At 40.4% G+C, this 17327-nt stretch overlaps 1 protein-coding gene across 1 annotated transcript in view; it reads left to right on the top strand.

The window, feature by feature from the left end:
* The first annotated feature begins 3038 nt into the window (after positions 1-3038).
* The window catches only part of LOC122450482 (fatty acid desaturase 2-like protein FADS2B), a 52809-nt gene continuing 38520 nt past the window's right edge, over positions 3039-17327 (top strand). Inside the window, exons 1-2 of the mRNA XM_043482858.1 lie at positions 3039-3580; positions 15787-15897. Coding sequence (XP_043338793.1) covers positions 3260-3580; positions 15787-15897 — 432 coding nt within the window. The 5' untranslated portion in view covers positions 3039-3259. The remainder of the gene's footprint in view (positions 3581-15786; positions 15898-17327) is intronic.

Raw genomic sequence — 17327 nt, 5'->3', positions numbered from 1 at the left:
CCTCAGTACGCTGCTATGAAATTGGCCATGTCTCTCACACATTGCCTCAATCTGTAAAATACGTGGATGCATAATATTACCTGGCTTATTTGCAACATAGCATTGCTGGGACAACCAAATAAAGTAAGGCAATTAGAATACTTTCATAAGCCAGGAACACTCATTCAGATGCTGATTGTTATTAATGTAATGAGGGTTCCTCCCATCCTGGACCATCAAAATCAAGAGCAATTTCAAGGTCAAGCAGATTCACAGGACAGAAAGACACTGAACCATCTTAATGGTGAAGAGGGCACACTTCCTTTGATGAGAGGATTATGAGTCACAAGTTAGACCATGATTTCTCCTATCACAACAGGTAACACCTGGGAGCCACCTTCCACTTCTGACTTTACTCAGTCCCCTGGAACCAGCAGCCAGATCTCAAGCCAGAGGAATAGTGAGTCATGGGCTCTAGTTTCCCAACTTCCAATTAACCATGTGAGTGCACAACGCTCTAGTGGAAATCATACCAAATCTATCATTTGTTGCTTAAACAACACACTGTAAAGGATTTTCTTGACTATTCTCCTGCTAATCATTGACCTGAAGGACACAAAATATAGATTAAACTTAACTCTACTCAGAGGAGGAATATAATCAGGTACATTTTTTTTGCACACATTTATTTATGAAAATTTGCATAAAGACAGTTGTGTTGAAAGAATTTACCAGTGAACATCTGTTTAGCCATAATCAAACTTTTGAAGTTACATTTTAGTAAACTTGTTTTATTTTATATATATCCATCTACCTGTCTATATATCCATTAATCTATCCTTTTTACATGCTTCAAAGTAAATTTCCAGGGGCTTATTTTTAAAACTAAACCTCAGATTATGCAAATAACAAAGTTCATTTCTCATCTTCAATAAAGAATTGTGTAGCAGCTTCACCTTTAAGGGAGTTTTATTGGAATTTTGCAACATGAAGGGAATATAACATGGTTAATATCGTGCAAAATAAATTAATTCAGTACAAACCTTCTTGTGCAAACCTTTATCCTTCATTATTTATTGAGCACTTCAATATTTTTTGAGCACTTATCATGTGTCAGACTCGGACCAGTTAATGTGACCCAGAGACCCAGGAGCCCAGGTTCTTGAAGCTTACAATCTAGTATAAAAAATAAATAAATATATATATAAATGGAAGAAAATCCAAAATCATCATATCTGAAGAAAACAAAAGGGTGTTTTGAGAGTGATAAGCAGGGACTAATCAAAATAAGGAGGGTCATGGAAAAGTGACCATAAGAAGAATATGAAAGAGTCTGCAATCAGATTCGAAGGAGCAGCGAAGGAACAGTGGCATCAACCAAGTGCAAAGGCCCTAAGGCAGGAATAAGCTTCTGTTCAAAGAACACAGCAGGAGGCCTGAATGACAGTGGAATAGTGTCCCAGTTTTTCCCTCAATGTTACTTCAACTTCATTTCTTCAGTGTATTTTGCCTTGACTTTTCAGGGGCATTCAAAAAGAATTTTCTAGATTAGCAACAAGGATAAATTATAGAGCACAGGGAATTATAGGCATTATCTTGTAATAATTTTAGTGGGGTATAAACTGTAAAAATGCTGGAGCATCATGATGTACACCTGAAACTAAAAATAATATTGTGAATCAATGATACTTCAATAAAAAATAATAAAAGTATTTTCTATTATTTGTATAAGCATAGTTTTCTCTGGGAAATTCTCCCAGATTTAACTGACTAGGTAAATCTCCCTTCATGAGCTCTGTGTCCTGTGTGCCTCACTTATACAATTTATATCTGCCTGTGCAACCATTGAAAACTGAAAACTCCATGAGGGTAGAGACCACCCTGTATGTTGTTACCATTTTATCACCAGGCCCACTCCAATGTTTGGCATTGACCAGGTATTCAATAATGTTTTAAAGAATAATTAATCATTCTTCTCTTAACAAGCATTCCAAAACTCCTTGTAATTGCTGCCTAGAATCCAGCTGTAATCCTGATGCTCTCTGTTCCATATGGAGATTCAGTTCAGTTCAGTCACTCAGTCGTGTCTGACTCTTGCGACCCCATGAACCACAGCCCACCAGGACTCCTTGTCCATTACCAACACCCGGTTTGTTGGCAAAGTAATGCCTCTGCTTTTTAATATGCTGTCTAGGTTGCTCATAACTTTCTTTTCAAGGAGTAAGCACCTTTTAATATCATGGCTGCAATGACCATCTATAGTGATTTTGGAGCCCAGAAAAATAAAGCCACTGTTTACACTGTTTCCCTATCTATTTGCCATGAAGTGATGGGACCGGATGCCGTGATCTTAGTATTCTGAATGCTGAGTTTTAAGCCAACTTTTTCAATCTCCTCTTTCACATTCATCAAGAGGCTTTTTAGTTCCTCTTCACTTTTGCCATAAGGATGGTGTCATCTGCATGTCTGAGGTTATTGATATTTCTCCTGGCGATATTGATTCCAGCTTGTGCTTCCTCCAGCCCAGAGTTTCTCATGATGTACTCTGCATATAAGTTAAATAAGCAGGGTGACAATATACAGCCTTGACATACTCCTTTTCCTATTTGGAGCCAGTCTGTTGTCCCATGGCCAGTTCTGTTGCTTCCTGACCTGCATACAGGTTTCTCAATTAGTTAAAAAAAAAAAAGTAATAAAGGAAAATTTCCAATCTTAACAACAACAACAAAAGAACATTTCCCAATTCCAGGAGGCGTTCACATCCTCCCAGAGGTTTTGAAAGCTTCTGCTCATGTGTTGAATTAAAACAACTCTTCCTTTCAATGGGGGAGAGCTAATGCACCTGACCCAGCATGATGCCAGTGTAGGCAGTCAGCAGAGAGGGAGCCCAGCCCCTCCTTCCAGGGTTCAGGCCACACCATCCTCTGGGTTGTGATTGGCTCCAGCTCTTGACTAAGGGACATTTAATGATGAATAAGAACGCTGCGAAATGATCAGCCAGCAGAGAGAGAGAAGAGAGAAAGTTAGACTAATCTTCTTGGGTGCAGGGAAAAGGTAGTACGGTCTTCATCAGGACAAAAAAGACTCAGGACAGAGAAGTGAGACGCTGGGAAAGATCTCACTGTCAGCTTTGCCAAGAGTCAAGTAGGCTAAAAAGTTTTCTGTGTAGGCTTCTTACTTCATTGAATAAAAGGATAGCGAAAAGATCATTCCGTAGTTCAATCAGGTGAGAATTAGAAATTCCAGGTGTCAAGCCAGAAATTCTAAAAGTATAAAGACAATGACGTTTGAAGAAAAGCCTGAGGGCAATGGGGGCCTTGTAGATGAGAACCAGCTGTACCTAGGTGCGAGGCAACAGGCAAACAGGAAACCAGGAGCAAGTGGGAAAGCCAAGTTCTCTGCAAGGCAGGAGGTAAATGACAAGTGCCACTTGCCCAGAAAAAGCCTCAACATGTACACCTGGCAGGAGATCCAGAGACACAATCAAGAGACTGGCCAATGGCTGGTGATCAATCGCAAGGTCTACGATGTTACTGGCTGGGCGGACAGGCATCCCGGTGGGCACAAGGTCCTCAGCCACTACGCTGGGGAGGACGCCACGGTAAGGAACTCAAAGTCTGCCCTTTCTCTCTCTCTTCCAGCTTCTGGGTGGCTGGAACCTTGGCCGTCTTTCCAAAAGCATTTCAAGTATGTGTTCAAGCTCCATGATCACTCATCTCCTCCCAAACCATTTTTTCAGGATTCCAATCCCGCAAAAAATTAAAAGCTAATTAAGCCTCAAGGTCTAGCTATTATTTACACTAGTTTTGGGGTGAGCTCAGGTGCTGACAGTAGATACTATGTGTATTTCAGGTTTTGGTTTTTGTTCTTGGCATTATGTTTTTTTGTTTCGTTTTGTTTTGAAATGGAGTCATTGTCTTATAAGAAGAAAGTTACAAATAGGTGAGTAAAATCTGGAAAAATCGTCTTCACTCATGTAGAAATTTCTCAGACTCCTACAACTGGGGTGCGTGAAATAGCAATTCATCTCGAGCATCAAAATGTTGAACGATGTTGAAGGCGTACAGTGACACTGACTTTTAGACTTTGTAGAGTTCTTTTTTGTCGTGTAGTTCATTCAATGTGATACAGGTAATACAACCACTTTTATGGAAGAAGTAACTGAAATCAGAGTGGTTAAGTGACTGACCCAAGTTCACCCAGCCATCAGATCTCAGATTCAAAACACTTATCTTTCTTAACTTTCAGTCTTAACCACTTTCCTTCACTGTTTTTCCTCATAACTCTCCTCCACCAAAATAGCTGAAAAAATAGACTTTCAATGGATGCCTAAAATACCATACATCATGTGTGTTAAGTCACTTCAGCTGCATCCAACTCTTTGAGACCCTATGGACCACATCCGGCCAGGCACCTCTGTCCTTGGGATTCTCCAGGCATGAATACTAGAGTGTGTTGCCATGCTCTTTTCCAGGGGATCTTCCTGACCCAGGGATTGAACCTGTATCTCTTACCTCTCGAACATTGGCAGGAGTGTTCTTACCATTAGCACCACTTGGGAAGCTCAAAGATACCATAGACACAAATGCATGACCTCATTTAAACCTCATCATCAGGAAAATGAATGGTATTCCCATATTAAAGATGGAAAAAACTAATACTAAAACATGAAAATAATGTGTCTCAGAGCACACAAATAACAGTGACAAACTTTTAAATCAGATAGTTCCTTTTTTACTATAAAGCCTTTACAGCTGATCTTAAAAATAAAATTTCCATTTAATATTGAAGAGGGAGGTTTCTCAATCTTTAAATGCATTTAGAAATCCATTCTAAAATATTCTATAAGAAAGTTGATTTTAGCCCAATTAGGAACTCTTTCACCACATTATAAATATGAAAAAATGCAGAATAAAAGGTGTTAAATAAACTAATTCAAGATCAGAAAATTAGCATATTATAGAGTAGAAATTTGAAGTTTTTTTTTTTTTTTTTTTTAATGTTACCCTTGTTGTTTTCATGTTAGTATATAATTTTTCCAACTGGCTTCAAAGCATAGGATTAAAAATATTGATTCATGAAGCTCTGCTCTGTGTTACCTGACTGATAAAAACAGAATACAGAAGCACACGGCAAGTTTGCAAAGAAGGAAGGATTTTGTTTTTTGACACTAGCAACATCTTCTTTCCCCAATTCTCCTTTACCCCCAATTTCTCAACTTCTCTGTCTGGTCAGAGTCTTCTACCATCTTCGCATCTTGATTCTGCAGTTAGAGGAATTCCTCTCTGAACAGACCCTTCCACATCCCCACCACTCTGGTCTGATCTGATATTTTTAAAACAAAACTCAACCTTTTCCTCGGAAAGTGTGCATGAGCTTGTAGCCCATGATGGGAGTCTCACATGTGTCAGGAAGACCCTAGGAAGCCAGAGAGCTGAGGACAGAAGAAGCCAAGTGACAGGCATTTGTGCAAGAATCAGGGGAAAGATTAACAAAAATAAAGGGAAAAAATACTTGTTGATGTATGACAGAAAACCACAAAATTCTGTAAAGAAATTATACTTCACTTAAAAAAATAAAGTGGCAAAAAAGAGGAAAAAATACCACAGATCTCATCTCCACAACACAAAGAAAATATGGACAATGCTTTTCTAACACAAGTCACAGAATCAGTTCAGAGGATGTGTTAGAAAAATATGTACCTTCAACCACCTTAAATATAACTGGTAGACGTAGCTTGCAGCAAGCAGCTCAGCTGATGAATTTGTACTTTGCTGGTGAGTTTTATCTCCCAGAAGTCAGAGAAAGACCATGATTCTGCATCCAATTCTAGTCAACAAGGAAGAATTGAACCTTATCGGAAAATACCCACAACACCTCAGGATTTGTGTCTTGAGGATGAACACCCTGAGCATGGTCAGCCATGTGCCCCACACTTTTAGAAGGCAGATCCAGAATGTTCAGAGAAAAGTCTCCAGGGGATGATGGCTACAGAAGAATGGAAGGGTGCCAGGAGAATTGGGACAACCGTGATATTCCATGGCCACTCAGAGTACATGGAGCCTGAGGTGTGGTACACTGGTATATAAGCCTGGGAAAGTCCCTGAAATGCTCTGGAACTCAGCTTCATCATCTGCATAGTGGGAAAGACCTTACCCATCTAACTGGTAAATGAGACGAAAGCTTGTAAAGGGTTTAGCATAATACCAGATGCACCTTTCATTAAACAATAGCTATTGTTATTCATATCACAGCATCCATAGCCTCAGAGATGTGACTCACATTTCCTGTTTACCACCTGCTTAGAAGTCCTGATTGTTTGTTGCCAACTCTTTGGGAGCAGAGGAGTAGGTGGTGGAGAACGGCATGCTCTCTAGGGAAGGAGGGAAGACCATGAAGTCAGAGAACCTGAGGTCAAATGCTGTCTCTCTACAGCCTAAAAAGTGTTTGCAGGTTGTGCCCTGAAAGGCAAATGTGCACCAAATATGATGTCTGTGCACAAGCCCTGGACCATAGCTGCACCTGCCCAGAGGGGGGCATCTTTCCTTATTTACATAGAAACTTCGCCAAGCCTCCATCCTTCTCATGAAAAGTATATAATGATACCAAGGTAATCTGTTCCATAGGGTCACTCACTTATTCATTCATTCATGCAGTGAATCATTCTAAAACTTTTTGAGGTGTCCAGTCTGATGATTAAGAGTACAAATTTGGGAATGAAAGAGGTGTGGTTTGTATCTGGGCTCCACCACTTACCAGGAATGTCCTGAGAACCTTGATGAAATCCTTGGAACCTCAGCTCCTTTATCTAGAAAGTGGCATAATGATACTTCTATCTTAGTTCAGTTGTCAAAGTCAGCAGAGATAAAATAAAGGTTTTCTTCTTATACCTGGCACAGATTAAACATTCAAAAATGACATTTATTATTACTTAGGTGTTCTGAGATAAGTTGTCATTTCTTCCAAGGAATTTTTACTAGAGTTATAACTAACTAGTTATAACTAGTACAGTCACTCATTTGTGTCCAACTCTTTGTGATCCCATGGACTGCAGCACAACAGGCCTGCCTGTCCATCACCAGCTCGCAGAGTTTAATTAAACTCATGTCCACTGAGTCAGTGATGCCATTCAACCACCTCATCCTCTGTCATCTTCTTCTCCTCCCACCTACAATCTTTCCTAGCATCAGGATCTTATCAAATGAGTCAGCTCTTTGCATTGGATGGCAAAAGCATTGGAGTTTCAGCTTCAACATTGTCCTTCCAATGAACACCCAGGACCGATCTCCTTTAGGATGGACTGGTTGGATCTCCTTGCAGTCCAAGGAACTCTAAAGAGTCTTCTCCAACACCATATTTCAAAAGCATCAATTCTTCAGCACTCAGCTTTCTTTATAGGCCACCTCTCACATCCATACATGAATACTGGGAAAAAACCATGGCCTTGAGTAGACGGACCTTTGTTGGCAAAGTAACATCTCTGCTTTTTAATATGCTATCTAGGTTGGTCATAACTTTTCTCCCAAGGAGTAAGTGTCTTTTAATTTCATGGCTGCCGTTACCATCTGCAGTGATTTTGGAGCCCCCCAAATAAAGTCTGACACTGTTTCCAATGTTTCTCCATCTATTTGCCATGAACTGATGGGACCAGATGCCATGATCTTCATTTTCTGAATGTTGCACTTTAAGCCAACTGTTTCACTCTCCTCTTTCACTTTCATCAGGAGGCTGTTTAGTTCTTCTTCACTTTCTGCCATAAGGGTGGTGTTATCTGCATATCTGATGTTATTGATATTTCTCCCAGCAATCTCGATTCCAGCTTGCACTTCATCCAGCCCAAAGTTTTTCCTGATGTACTCTGCATATAAGTTAAATAAGCAGGGTGACAATATACAGCCTTGACGCACTCCTTTTCCTATTTGGACCCAGTCTGTTGTTCCGTGGTCAGTTCTAGCTGTTGCTTCCTGACCTGCAAACAGGTTTCACAAGAGGCAGGTCAGGTGGTCTGGTATTCCCAACTGTTTCAGAATTTTCCACATATTTTTGTGATCCACACAGTCAAAGGCTTTGGCATAGTCAATAAGGCAGAAATAGATGTTCTTCTGGAACTCCCTTGCTTTTTCAATAATCCAGCGGATGTTTGCAATTTGGACTCTGGTCCCTATACCATTTCTGAATCCAGCTTGAACATCTAGAAATTCACGGTTCATGCAATAATGAAGCCTGACTTGGAGACTTTTGAACATTAATTTACTAGCCTGTGAGATGAGTGCAGTTGTGCGGTAGTTTGAGCATTCTTTGGCATTGACTTTCTTTGGGATTGGAATGAAAATTGACCTTTTCCAGTTCTGTGGCCACTCCTGAGCATTCCAAATTTGCTGCCATATTGAGTGCAGCACTTTCACAGCATCATCTTTTAGGATTTGAAATAGCTTAACTGGAATTCCATCACCTCCACTAGCTTTGTTCATAGTGATGCTTCCTAAGGCCCACTTGACTTCACATTCCAGGATGTCTGGCTCTAGGTTAGTGATCACATCATCGTGATTATCTGGGTTGTGAAGATCTTTTTTGTATAGTTCTTCTATGTATCCTTACCACCTTTTCTTAATATTTTTTGCTTCTGTTTGTTCCATACCATTCCTGTCCTTTATTGAGCCCATCTTTGCATGAAATGTTCCCTTGGTATCTCTAACTTTCTCGAAGAGATCTCTAGTCTTTCCCATTCTATTATTTTCCTCTATTTCTTTGCACTGATCTCTCAGGAAGGCTTTCTTATCTCTCCTTGCTATTCTTTGGAACTCTGCATTCAAATGGGTATTTCTCTCCTTTTCTCCTTTGCTTTTCACTTCTCTTCTTTTCACAGCTATTTGTAAGGCCTCCTCAGACAGCCATTTTGCTTTTTTGCATTTCTTTTCCTTGGGGATGTTCTTGCTCCCTTTCTCCTGTACAATGTCATGAACCTCCATCTATAGTTCATCAGGCATTCTATCTGTCAGATCTAGGCCCTTGAATCTATTTCTCACTTCCACTGTATAATTGTAAGGGATTTGATTTAGGTCATACCAGAAAGATCTAGTGGTTTTCCCCACTTTCTTCAATTTAAGTCTGAATTTGGCAATAAGGAGTTCATGATCTGAGCCACAGTCACCTTACGGTCTTACTTTTGCTGACTCTATAGAGCTTCTCAACCTCTGGCTGCAAAGAATATAATATATCTGATTTTGGTGTTGACGATCTGGTGATGTCCATCTGTAGAGTCTTCTCTTGTGTTGTTGGAAGAGGGTAAGTCTATTATACAAGGCACAGGCACATGAATTCCTGTTATTGCATGTATTGTTTATCTGATTTTTTTCAAATTGTATGATTGGAAATTAATGCACAATGTTAATAAATAAAATAAAGGCTTAGATTTCCTCACCTGGAAAAGCTTACCTATGAAAAGTCAGAAACAACCTATAAGTCCAACAAGAAGAATTAATTATATAAATTACAACATGTCCATATGAAGCATGGTGCATGCTAAGTTGTGCTTAGTTACTTCAGTCATGTCTGACTCTGGGCAACCCTATGGACTATAGCCCAAGGCTCCTCTGTCCTTGGCGATTCTCCAGACAAGAATACTGAAGTGGGTTGTCCTGTCCTCCTCCAGGGGAATCTTCCCTACCCAGGGATCGAACCTGCATCTCTTATGTCTCCTGCGTTGGCAGGTGGGTTTTTTACTTCTAGTGCCACCTGGGAAGTCCCGAGTTTTATATAAGTAAGTTGACAATATTTCTGGGCTCCACAAAAGACGTAAACACAATCTTGTGAGGTGCGCACAAGAGCAGCATGTTCAGAACAAAGAAGCCAGGGTTATTATCCAATGTGCATGGTCAGCCACCCTCTTATGCCTGAACATCATGCTCTGAGAGGGACACTGAGAATCTCAAACTCTTCATCAGAATAACAATCGAATATGACAGGAAAGAGATGACAAAAGCCCAGAGGAAATATAGCAAAATTTATTTCATCTGTTTGGGAGACTGCAAGGTGGAAGAGGATAGAGCTGCTTGCAGGTCCAAAAGAGTCAGTCATGTGGAATCAATAGAGGCAAGGCTGGGGCAGGGGAAGAGAGGATGTGTACACAGGTGGGATACAGATCAGGTTCACATCGTGAGTAAGCACCAGCAGAATAGGTGTCCCGGCTTGGCCACATCCTTTGCTTAGCACAATCCTGGTCAATATGATGGCTTGAGGATGAGAAGAGGGGAAGGAGGAAGAGAGGATGAAGGGTGTGGGAGGTAAAGAAAAAGACAAGAGAAGGAGAAGGGGGAGAACTCTGGGCAAAGGACTCTGGATTTTACCATCACTGTAGGTCTTCCTTTCCTCCCACTGCAGGTAATAACATTTCTCTAGCCCAACATCCCTCCCTACTTCCAACCCTACAAGGAAATCAACCAGGATTCTGAGCTGTTTGTAAAAGGAAAGTTGTCATCAGTAATAACTGCATTTTTGTGGGCTGTCAACATTTTTTTTTACTTTAAAATTAAATTTTAATTTGATTCTCATTTGAATGATGGTTCAAGTTGAAAAATAGGTACGATATTAAAGAGACAAGTGCAGTTAAAGTGCTAATGGGTGATAACGGCAATGAAGACAGACTCTTTTTCAAATGCCAGCCTGGAGGTTAAGTAAAGGTTGAAGATCAAGAAGAGTTAGTCAAGGCAGAATGGATACAGGTATCTGTCTGGCTGAGTCCCTTTGCTGTCTGCCTGAAATTATCACAGAATTGTCAATAGGGTATGGTCCCATAAAAAAAAAAAAAAAAAATTTAAGAGTCAAAACAAAGGAAGGAGTCCACGGAACATGCTGAAGTCCTGAATAAGGCACTGGCAACAGAAATGAAGAAGAGAGGATGGATAACCAGGAGACATAATTTATAATAGGGGATAAGTGGCTGGGTAAGTAAGCAGGAGTAAGGAGTCTAAACTGCCTGATGGATGACTTATGTAGGTAAGTGGGTGGCAGTTGCCATTATGAGATAATGAAGCCAGGAAGATGAACATGTTTGGTGGGGACACTGGAGAGAGAGAGAATCTGGCCTGGAGCTCAGTAAATATATCACAGGAAAAAAATCTCAAATAATGAAAGGTCTCAAATAATAGAGTGAGTTATGGCAAAAAATAGCCCTCTGTTTATCCCTGTGGATGGAGGGGAATCTTGGTGACTTCATGTAAACATTCTCCACTCCAAAGTGGCTTTTTTCCAGAACAAAAGTAAAGAGTATATTCTCCCCATAAATAAGCCTACTCAAAACTGGTGATCTCCCAGAAATAAGAGTGACCTTGATTTAGCACTTGCCTTGAAACAGGTGAAATCTCAGAAGGAACCAGGAAAGCAATTACCCAAAGATGTAGGAATGGGTGTCCACGGTTGGGTATTGAATATTCTGGTGAGGTTTTTTTTGTTTTGTTTTGTTTTGTTTTGTTTTTTTTTGACTGTGCTGCAAGGCATGGGGGACCTTAGTTGCCCAACAAGGATTGAACCCACACCCCTCCATTGGAAGAATCGAGTCTTAATCACCAGACTGACAGGGAAGTCCCCTGGTGAGCTTTTTGAAATAAGTAAATCAAAATCTATGTTCTAGTTACATTGATTTTGTGACTATGTACATATATTCACTATGGGTGCTTTTTTTAAATTATTTTTTCTGAATATGCGGAAATTTCAACCCAATTCAGATGAACCAAATAATAATAATATGAAAATATCATCATTTAATGGCATCTGATTCCAAAGCTTAAGCTCTTTGATGCTAAGCTAACACTTCAGCAAGGTTTTATAATGACTGAACAAATGAGTGAGGGAGTAAATGAGCCCATGGAACAGACTAAGTAGTATCCAAAGTTAGAAAACAAATTGAATCTTGAGTGATTAAGCAATTTTCCCAATATAAACCACACACTGCACTGCTCCCTATGCTGTATTTTGGTGTAAATTTTATAGGCACACACTTTGGTTGATTGCAGAACAAGATTTGGCAAATAGAGTGTCTCCTGGATTTCAACCCACACATCCCTCTAGGCCAAGTGCCTTGATGCAGGGCACAGCCTGTATACAGTAGGTAAATTGTAAGGACATGATCCTTCTTAGGCCTTCTCACTTCACATACTTGTCTCTCCCAGTAGGGATCATACTGCTCTTCCAATAAAGGACAGCTATCCATCCCCCATTAAATAACAGCAAAAAATCAGCAGGATTTCCAAAGTCACTTGTGAAAGCAAAGATAATCACATCTTTCCACTGCGTTGATACTGTTTGGGAAAGAATCAGTCTTAAGAGGAGCTACAGTGTAAATTTATGAATAGGTTAGGAAATAGAGATGATGGTTGAGAGGTGAATCAAAAGATAACAGAGGAAAATGAGAGAGTATAAAGTAGTTAAGAGGTCAGAAAATAGAGATGCTGAGAGCGGGGAAGAGACAGCAGTGCTTAAGACCCATATCCTTGAACTCAATACTTCTCAACTTTCTCCTTGTTAGAGAAATCATATACTGCTCTATTCATTCACCCTTTCCCTTATTCATGAGACATCTCTTGATCACATGCCATATTCCAGGCACAGCAAGAAACATCAGGTATAATTTAATCAATAGTGCATGGTCTCAGTTCAAAAAAGTCAAAAGCCACTAGAGAAGGCCTTTGTGAATACACAGGTTCACTGCAACATCATTTGAAAAGATTTAGGAACACAGTGTCACGAGAGCCCAGAAGAGATCATAAATAACTTTCCTGACTATGTTAAGAAGGCATATTTCATCTGGATGTTCAAGAATGAGAAGGAACTTTTAAGTTGAAAAAATGGAGGAAAGTAGTCAAGGCAAAGGGAGCCGTATGTATCACAAAGCTTCAGAACTACACAGGGCCATGGAATGTTTATTGAACAGGGAGACTTACACTGGACAGGATGAGGCCTGAAGGGTATGGTGAGAGGCAAACCTGGAGAAGTAGGTTGGGGCCACAGACAAAGTGATGCACGTGATTAAAACCTAAGGTGGGAAACACCTTTACTAACTGCCTAGCATGCATGTACTGGTCTTAATATCCTCCCAAAACAATCTTGTGTCACCCTTCTTTCAGGAAAATAACTGTTCATGTTAAGGCTGGAATGGACATTATGGCTTCATGGCTTTAAAGCCACATAGACTTGAGTTCAAATCCTGTCTCTCCCACTTACTGTGGAAATGTCCTGAGATTTGGAGTCTTTATATGTATAACAAAATGATGGAAATTCACAGAACTAAGTTGATGATGCTGAGTTGGCCCATAGAGTACCTTGTACATAGGATATACTAAAAAAAAATGGTGTTACTCCCTCTCCCCTTCACTTACCCCAGACTTTCTTCAGGAGCAGCATACTTGCCAAATAATGTTAATTTAAAAAAAAAGAAAAGAAAAAACTCTATTATGAAGGTCTTTTGAGAAGGAAATCTCACAACTTACTCTGTATCTAGACTCTAATAGGCAATTCCTTCTAATTGAATATTCTAAGACTGCCTAAGCCACTTTTGTGCTGCCCATTAATACAGTGAAAAGAGTTCCACACAGCAGGGCAGTTCTTACTCTTCTGGAAAACTCTGTGGGTCTTCAGTCTCTGTTGTCACAGTACTGACCTGTGAATCTTGCTGAAGATCAGAAGAAACAGTGAACCCAGAGGAACATTAGCATCAGCACACTGTTCCAGGGCTCCGGATGACTGCTCAGAGTGAGATGCAAATCCAGGGCCTCACCCTCCTCTACACTCTGATCTTGATCCCTCAGAGTGTTTCTCACCCTCATCTGTTCCTTAACAAAGGCAGAACATGATTTTTCAGTATGGGCCACCCTGAAACGTTTAGTCACATTGGTAATCACCGAATGACTCTCATCCTGTTAGGTAAACTAACTTTAGAGTCATTGAATGTGACATGAAAACACATCTTTGAAAGCAGCATATCCCAAGGGGGTCAGAGAAAGTGTACAAAGGCAGAATGAACAGTAGAGCCTGGACTGGTTCTAGCAGATACAAATCCCTTCTTACATCAGTCAATCTAGAAAAGTGAGTCTAAAGAGTTGATATTGCACCTCTCTGAATAACCTCATTCACTATATATATATATATATGTATATACATACATCATACAAGCCTACACATATGAAAATGCTGTATGTGTAGGCTTGCATGTAGTTCTAGATATATCTAAAATCGCTTTAGATTTTGATGATGGAGGGTTCATTGTATTCACTAAAACAATTCAGAGCTCACTCCGAATGGAGTATGGAAAGAAAATCTCCAAACTGTTATATTTTATTGAAGAGAAGGAAGGCAGGTAGCTCTTATCCCTGTGTGTCTTAGTCATTCAGTCATGTTCAACTCTGCAACGCCATGGACTGTAGTCCACCAGGCTCCTCTGTCCATGGAATTCTGCAGGCAAGAATACTGGAATGGGTAGCCTTTCCCTTCTCCAGGTGATCTTCCCAACCCAGGGATCTAACAGGGCTCTCCTGTATTGCAGGCAGATTCTTTACCATCTGAGCCACCAAGGAAGCCCAGAGGTATACACATAGGAAAGAGAACTAATGTGTCTGAGAATTTACTATAAGCCACTCAGATTCTAATCAGTTCACTTAATTTTTATAATAACTTTATATATTGAGTAGCTATTACTGTCACTCCCATGTTAGGGAGGAGAAAACAGGAGCATGGACTGGTCAAGAGACTTGTCCACAATTACACAGCAAGTATCGAACTTGGGTGGAGGAAGGCTGCTCGGGGATACAGTTTCTTGATCAGCACTATGCAACACCACCACTCCAAAGTATTGTGTATGGATTCCGCACATTCAAATTCAAACCTTGGTTATTTTTCTTCATACTAAATCCTTCCTATTCTCAAAGCCATAATAGCAAGAAGTCCATTATCTTTCTCTTGGAGAAGCCTCCTTCCCCCCCAAGAGCAGTTTAAATCCCCGCAGGAAAAAATAAAAAAGACTGTCTCTTATTTCCAAACTTAAGCAGGACATGGGAACCAACACTGCTTCTCATAGCCACTTGGAGTTACTACTTAAAATGGGAATGGATTTGGAAAAATATAGTGGGTCAGCTCTATTTTGTGCCTATTTCAAGCCCCTACAGAGAATGCTATTTTTTTTTTTAAGAGTGCTAAGGCTTCTTCAGTGATAAACTTAGCCAAGAAAGTGCTACTTTAGAAAACTAAGGATTTGAGAGCTTTGCTCCCATGCTCTCTTAGACGTTTGTTATCATCATCAACTTTAACTTGTCTTTACTTGGAAATAACTTAATGCAAGAACCTCTGTCCCCTGGTCCTAGGCCAAGTAGTAAAAGGGGAACTCTGATAAATGTGATTTGCATAGGCAGTCTTGGTTGCTGCATGCCCCAAATAATGTGGGCAACTTCCACACCAAGCCTGAGGTTTGACTCTAAAGACTTGCCATGGCCCATAATCTCAAAGCCAACTACTTCTTCTGGTGCTCAATCAAATAAACAATGATCTCTTCCAATGCTTGGGGATCAACTTTCTACCCAGGACTTGCCTAGTAAGCCATGCACTCAGTGGGTGGATCACCACTGTGAGGCTTTCATAGAGGAATTTCAAGGGCAATTCTGATCAATGAACTTGAAGTGTCAACCTAGAGTTAGAAGTAAATGCTCTATAACATAGCCTGTGCTGATTGCTAAGGTCGGTACAGAGCGAAGTAAGAAAGGGGAGATATCTGTGTGTAAGCAGGTCTTTTTTAAGCCTCTAACAGTTCTCTCTGATTCACAGGACGTCTTCAGAGCCATGCATCCTGACCCTGACATTGTGCGATTGTACCTTAAACCACTGTTCATTGGAGAGCTTGCTCAAGAAGAGCCCAATCAGGAGAGAAACAAAAATGTGAGTGAGGTCTCAGGACTCAAGAGTATACAGAGGGATGGGGATGGGGTATATTTCAGGGCCAATTTATCATTTTATGTGGGAAACCAGCCATCATGTCTGGGAGGGCCTGCGATAGCATAAATGAGAGGATTCCAAATATTTCATAATAATCTTTCTGAGATCCTCAGAATTGCTAAACCTGTGAGAAACAAAGGAATGGAATGCTTGGCCCTCTGCCAAACAGTAATTCAATGTGTCTAACCTACGATTCATGGGATCGCAAACAGTCGGACACGATTGAGTGACTGAACTGAACTACCTACTTCTTGCCTCGAACTTACACATAATTTTCTTTTTCCATGACTGCTTATATTTTTTGATATTCCCTGTTAAACCAGTATCCATGAGAGCAGAGACTATGTGTCCTCAGTACCTACTGGCACAGGATTGGACTTGTAGTAGGAATTCCATAAATAGCCTTTGAATCAATGATGTGACTATATCCTAACTAGAGTTCTTTTTACAATTGGAGAAATTACAGTTCCAGGAGAATAAACTACCTTCTGAAAAGCAAAGAACGGGAACTCCAGTTCACCTCTTTCTGGCTCCAAACCTTTGGGTATTCCCCACGAAAAGCACCACTTTTCTTTCACCAAGGATTTGGTTGACTGAAAAACTGTCTTCAGAGGGCAGGGCCTCCATAAAACTAGAATTCACTAGAATGATTGCACATAAAGCTTAAAGGGATTTAACTAATATTAAGCACTGCATTTTTTTTTTTTTTTTTTGCTCTTCATGTTTTAAAACAGCTTACAATTGTACCATTCTTTTGAAATACTTTGTACAAAGTGGTGATCCAGATATCACTGTGAGGCAGAAAGAAAAAGAATTATATTTCCACTTTAAGAAATGAAGAAACAAACAAACAAAAAAAGAAATGAAGAAACAAACTCACAAGGGGATAGGAGGAATCTGAGGAAACAGGACTGGTTACATGCAGGCCCAAGATGAATACTTAGGCTGACTCCTTAGGCCCATGTGCATCCCTCAAGGCTGTGTGTCAGGAAGCAATGCACTGTACTGAGATGAGTGTGCCCTCAGGCAGACAGCCTGGACACAGAGCCCGGTTCCTATGACAAGGTGTAGGAGCCGAGATGCTGTTGTTCGCTCAGTAAGTCACGTCTGACTCTGCGACCCTGTGAACTGCAGCACGCCAGGCCTCCATGTTCCCTCACTATCTCCCAGAGTTTGTGCAAAGTCATGTCCATAGAGCATGATGCCATCCAAACATCTCATCCTCTATCCCTCTTCTCTTCCTGCCCTCAACCTTTCCTGGCACAAGGGTCTTTTCCAATGAGTCTGTTCTTCCATCAGGTGGCCAGTGTATTGGAGCTTCAGCTTAACCATCAATCATTTCAATGAATATCCTGGGTTAATTTCCTGTAGGA

The sequence above is a fragment of the Cervus canadensis genome, chromosome 11 (assembly GCF_019320065.1).
Source record: "Cervus canadensis isolate Bull #8, Minnesota chromosome 11, ASM1932006v1, whole genome shotgun sequence".
Classification (NCBI taxonomy): Eukaryota; Metazoa; Chordata; class Mammalia; order Artiodactyla; family Cervidae; genus Cervus; species Cervus canadensis.
This window is presented reverse-complemented; position numbering and strand designations above follow the sequence as displayed.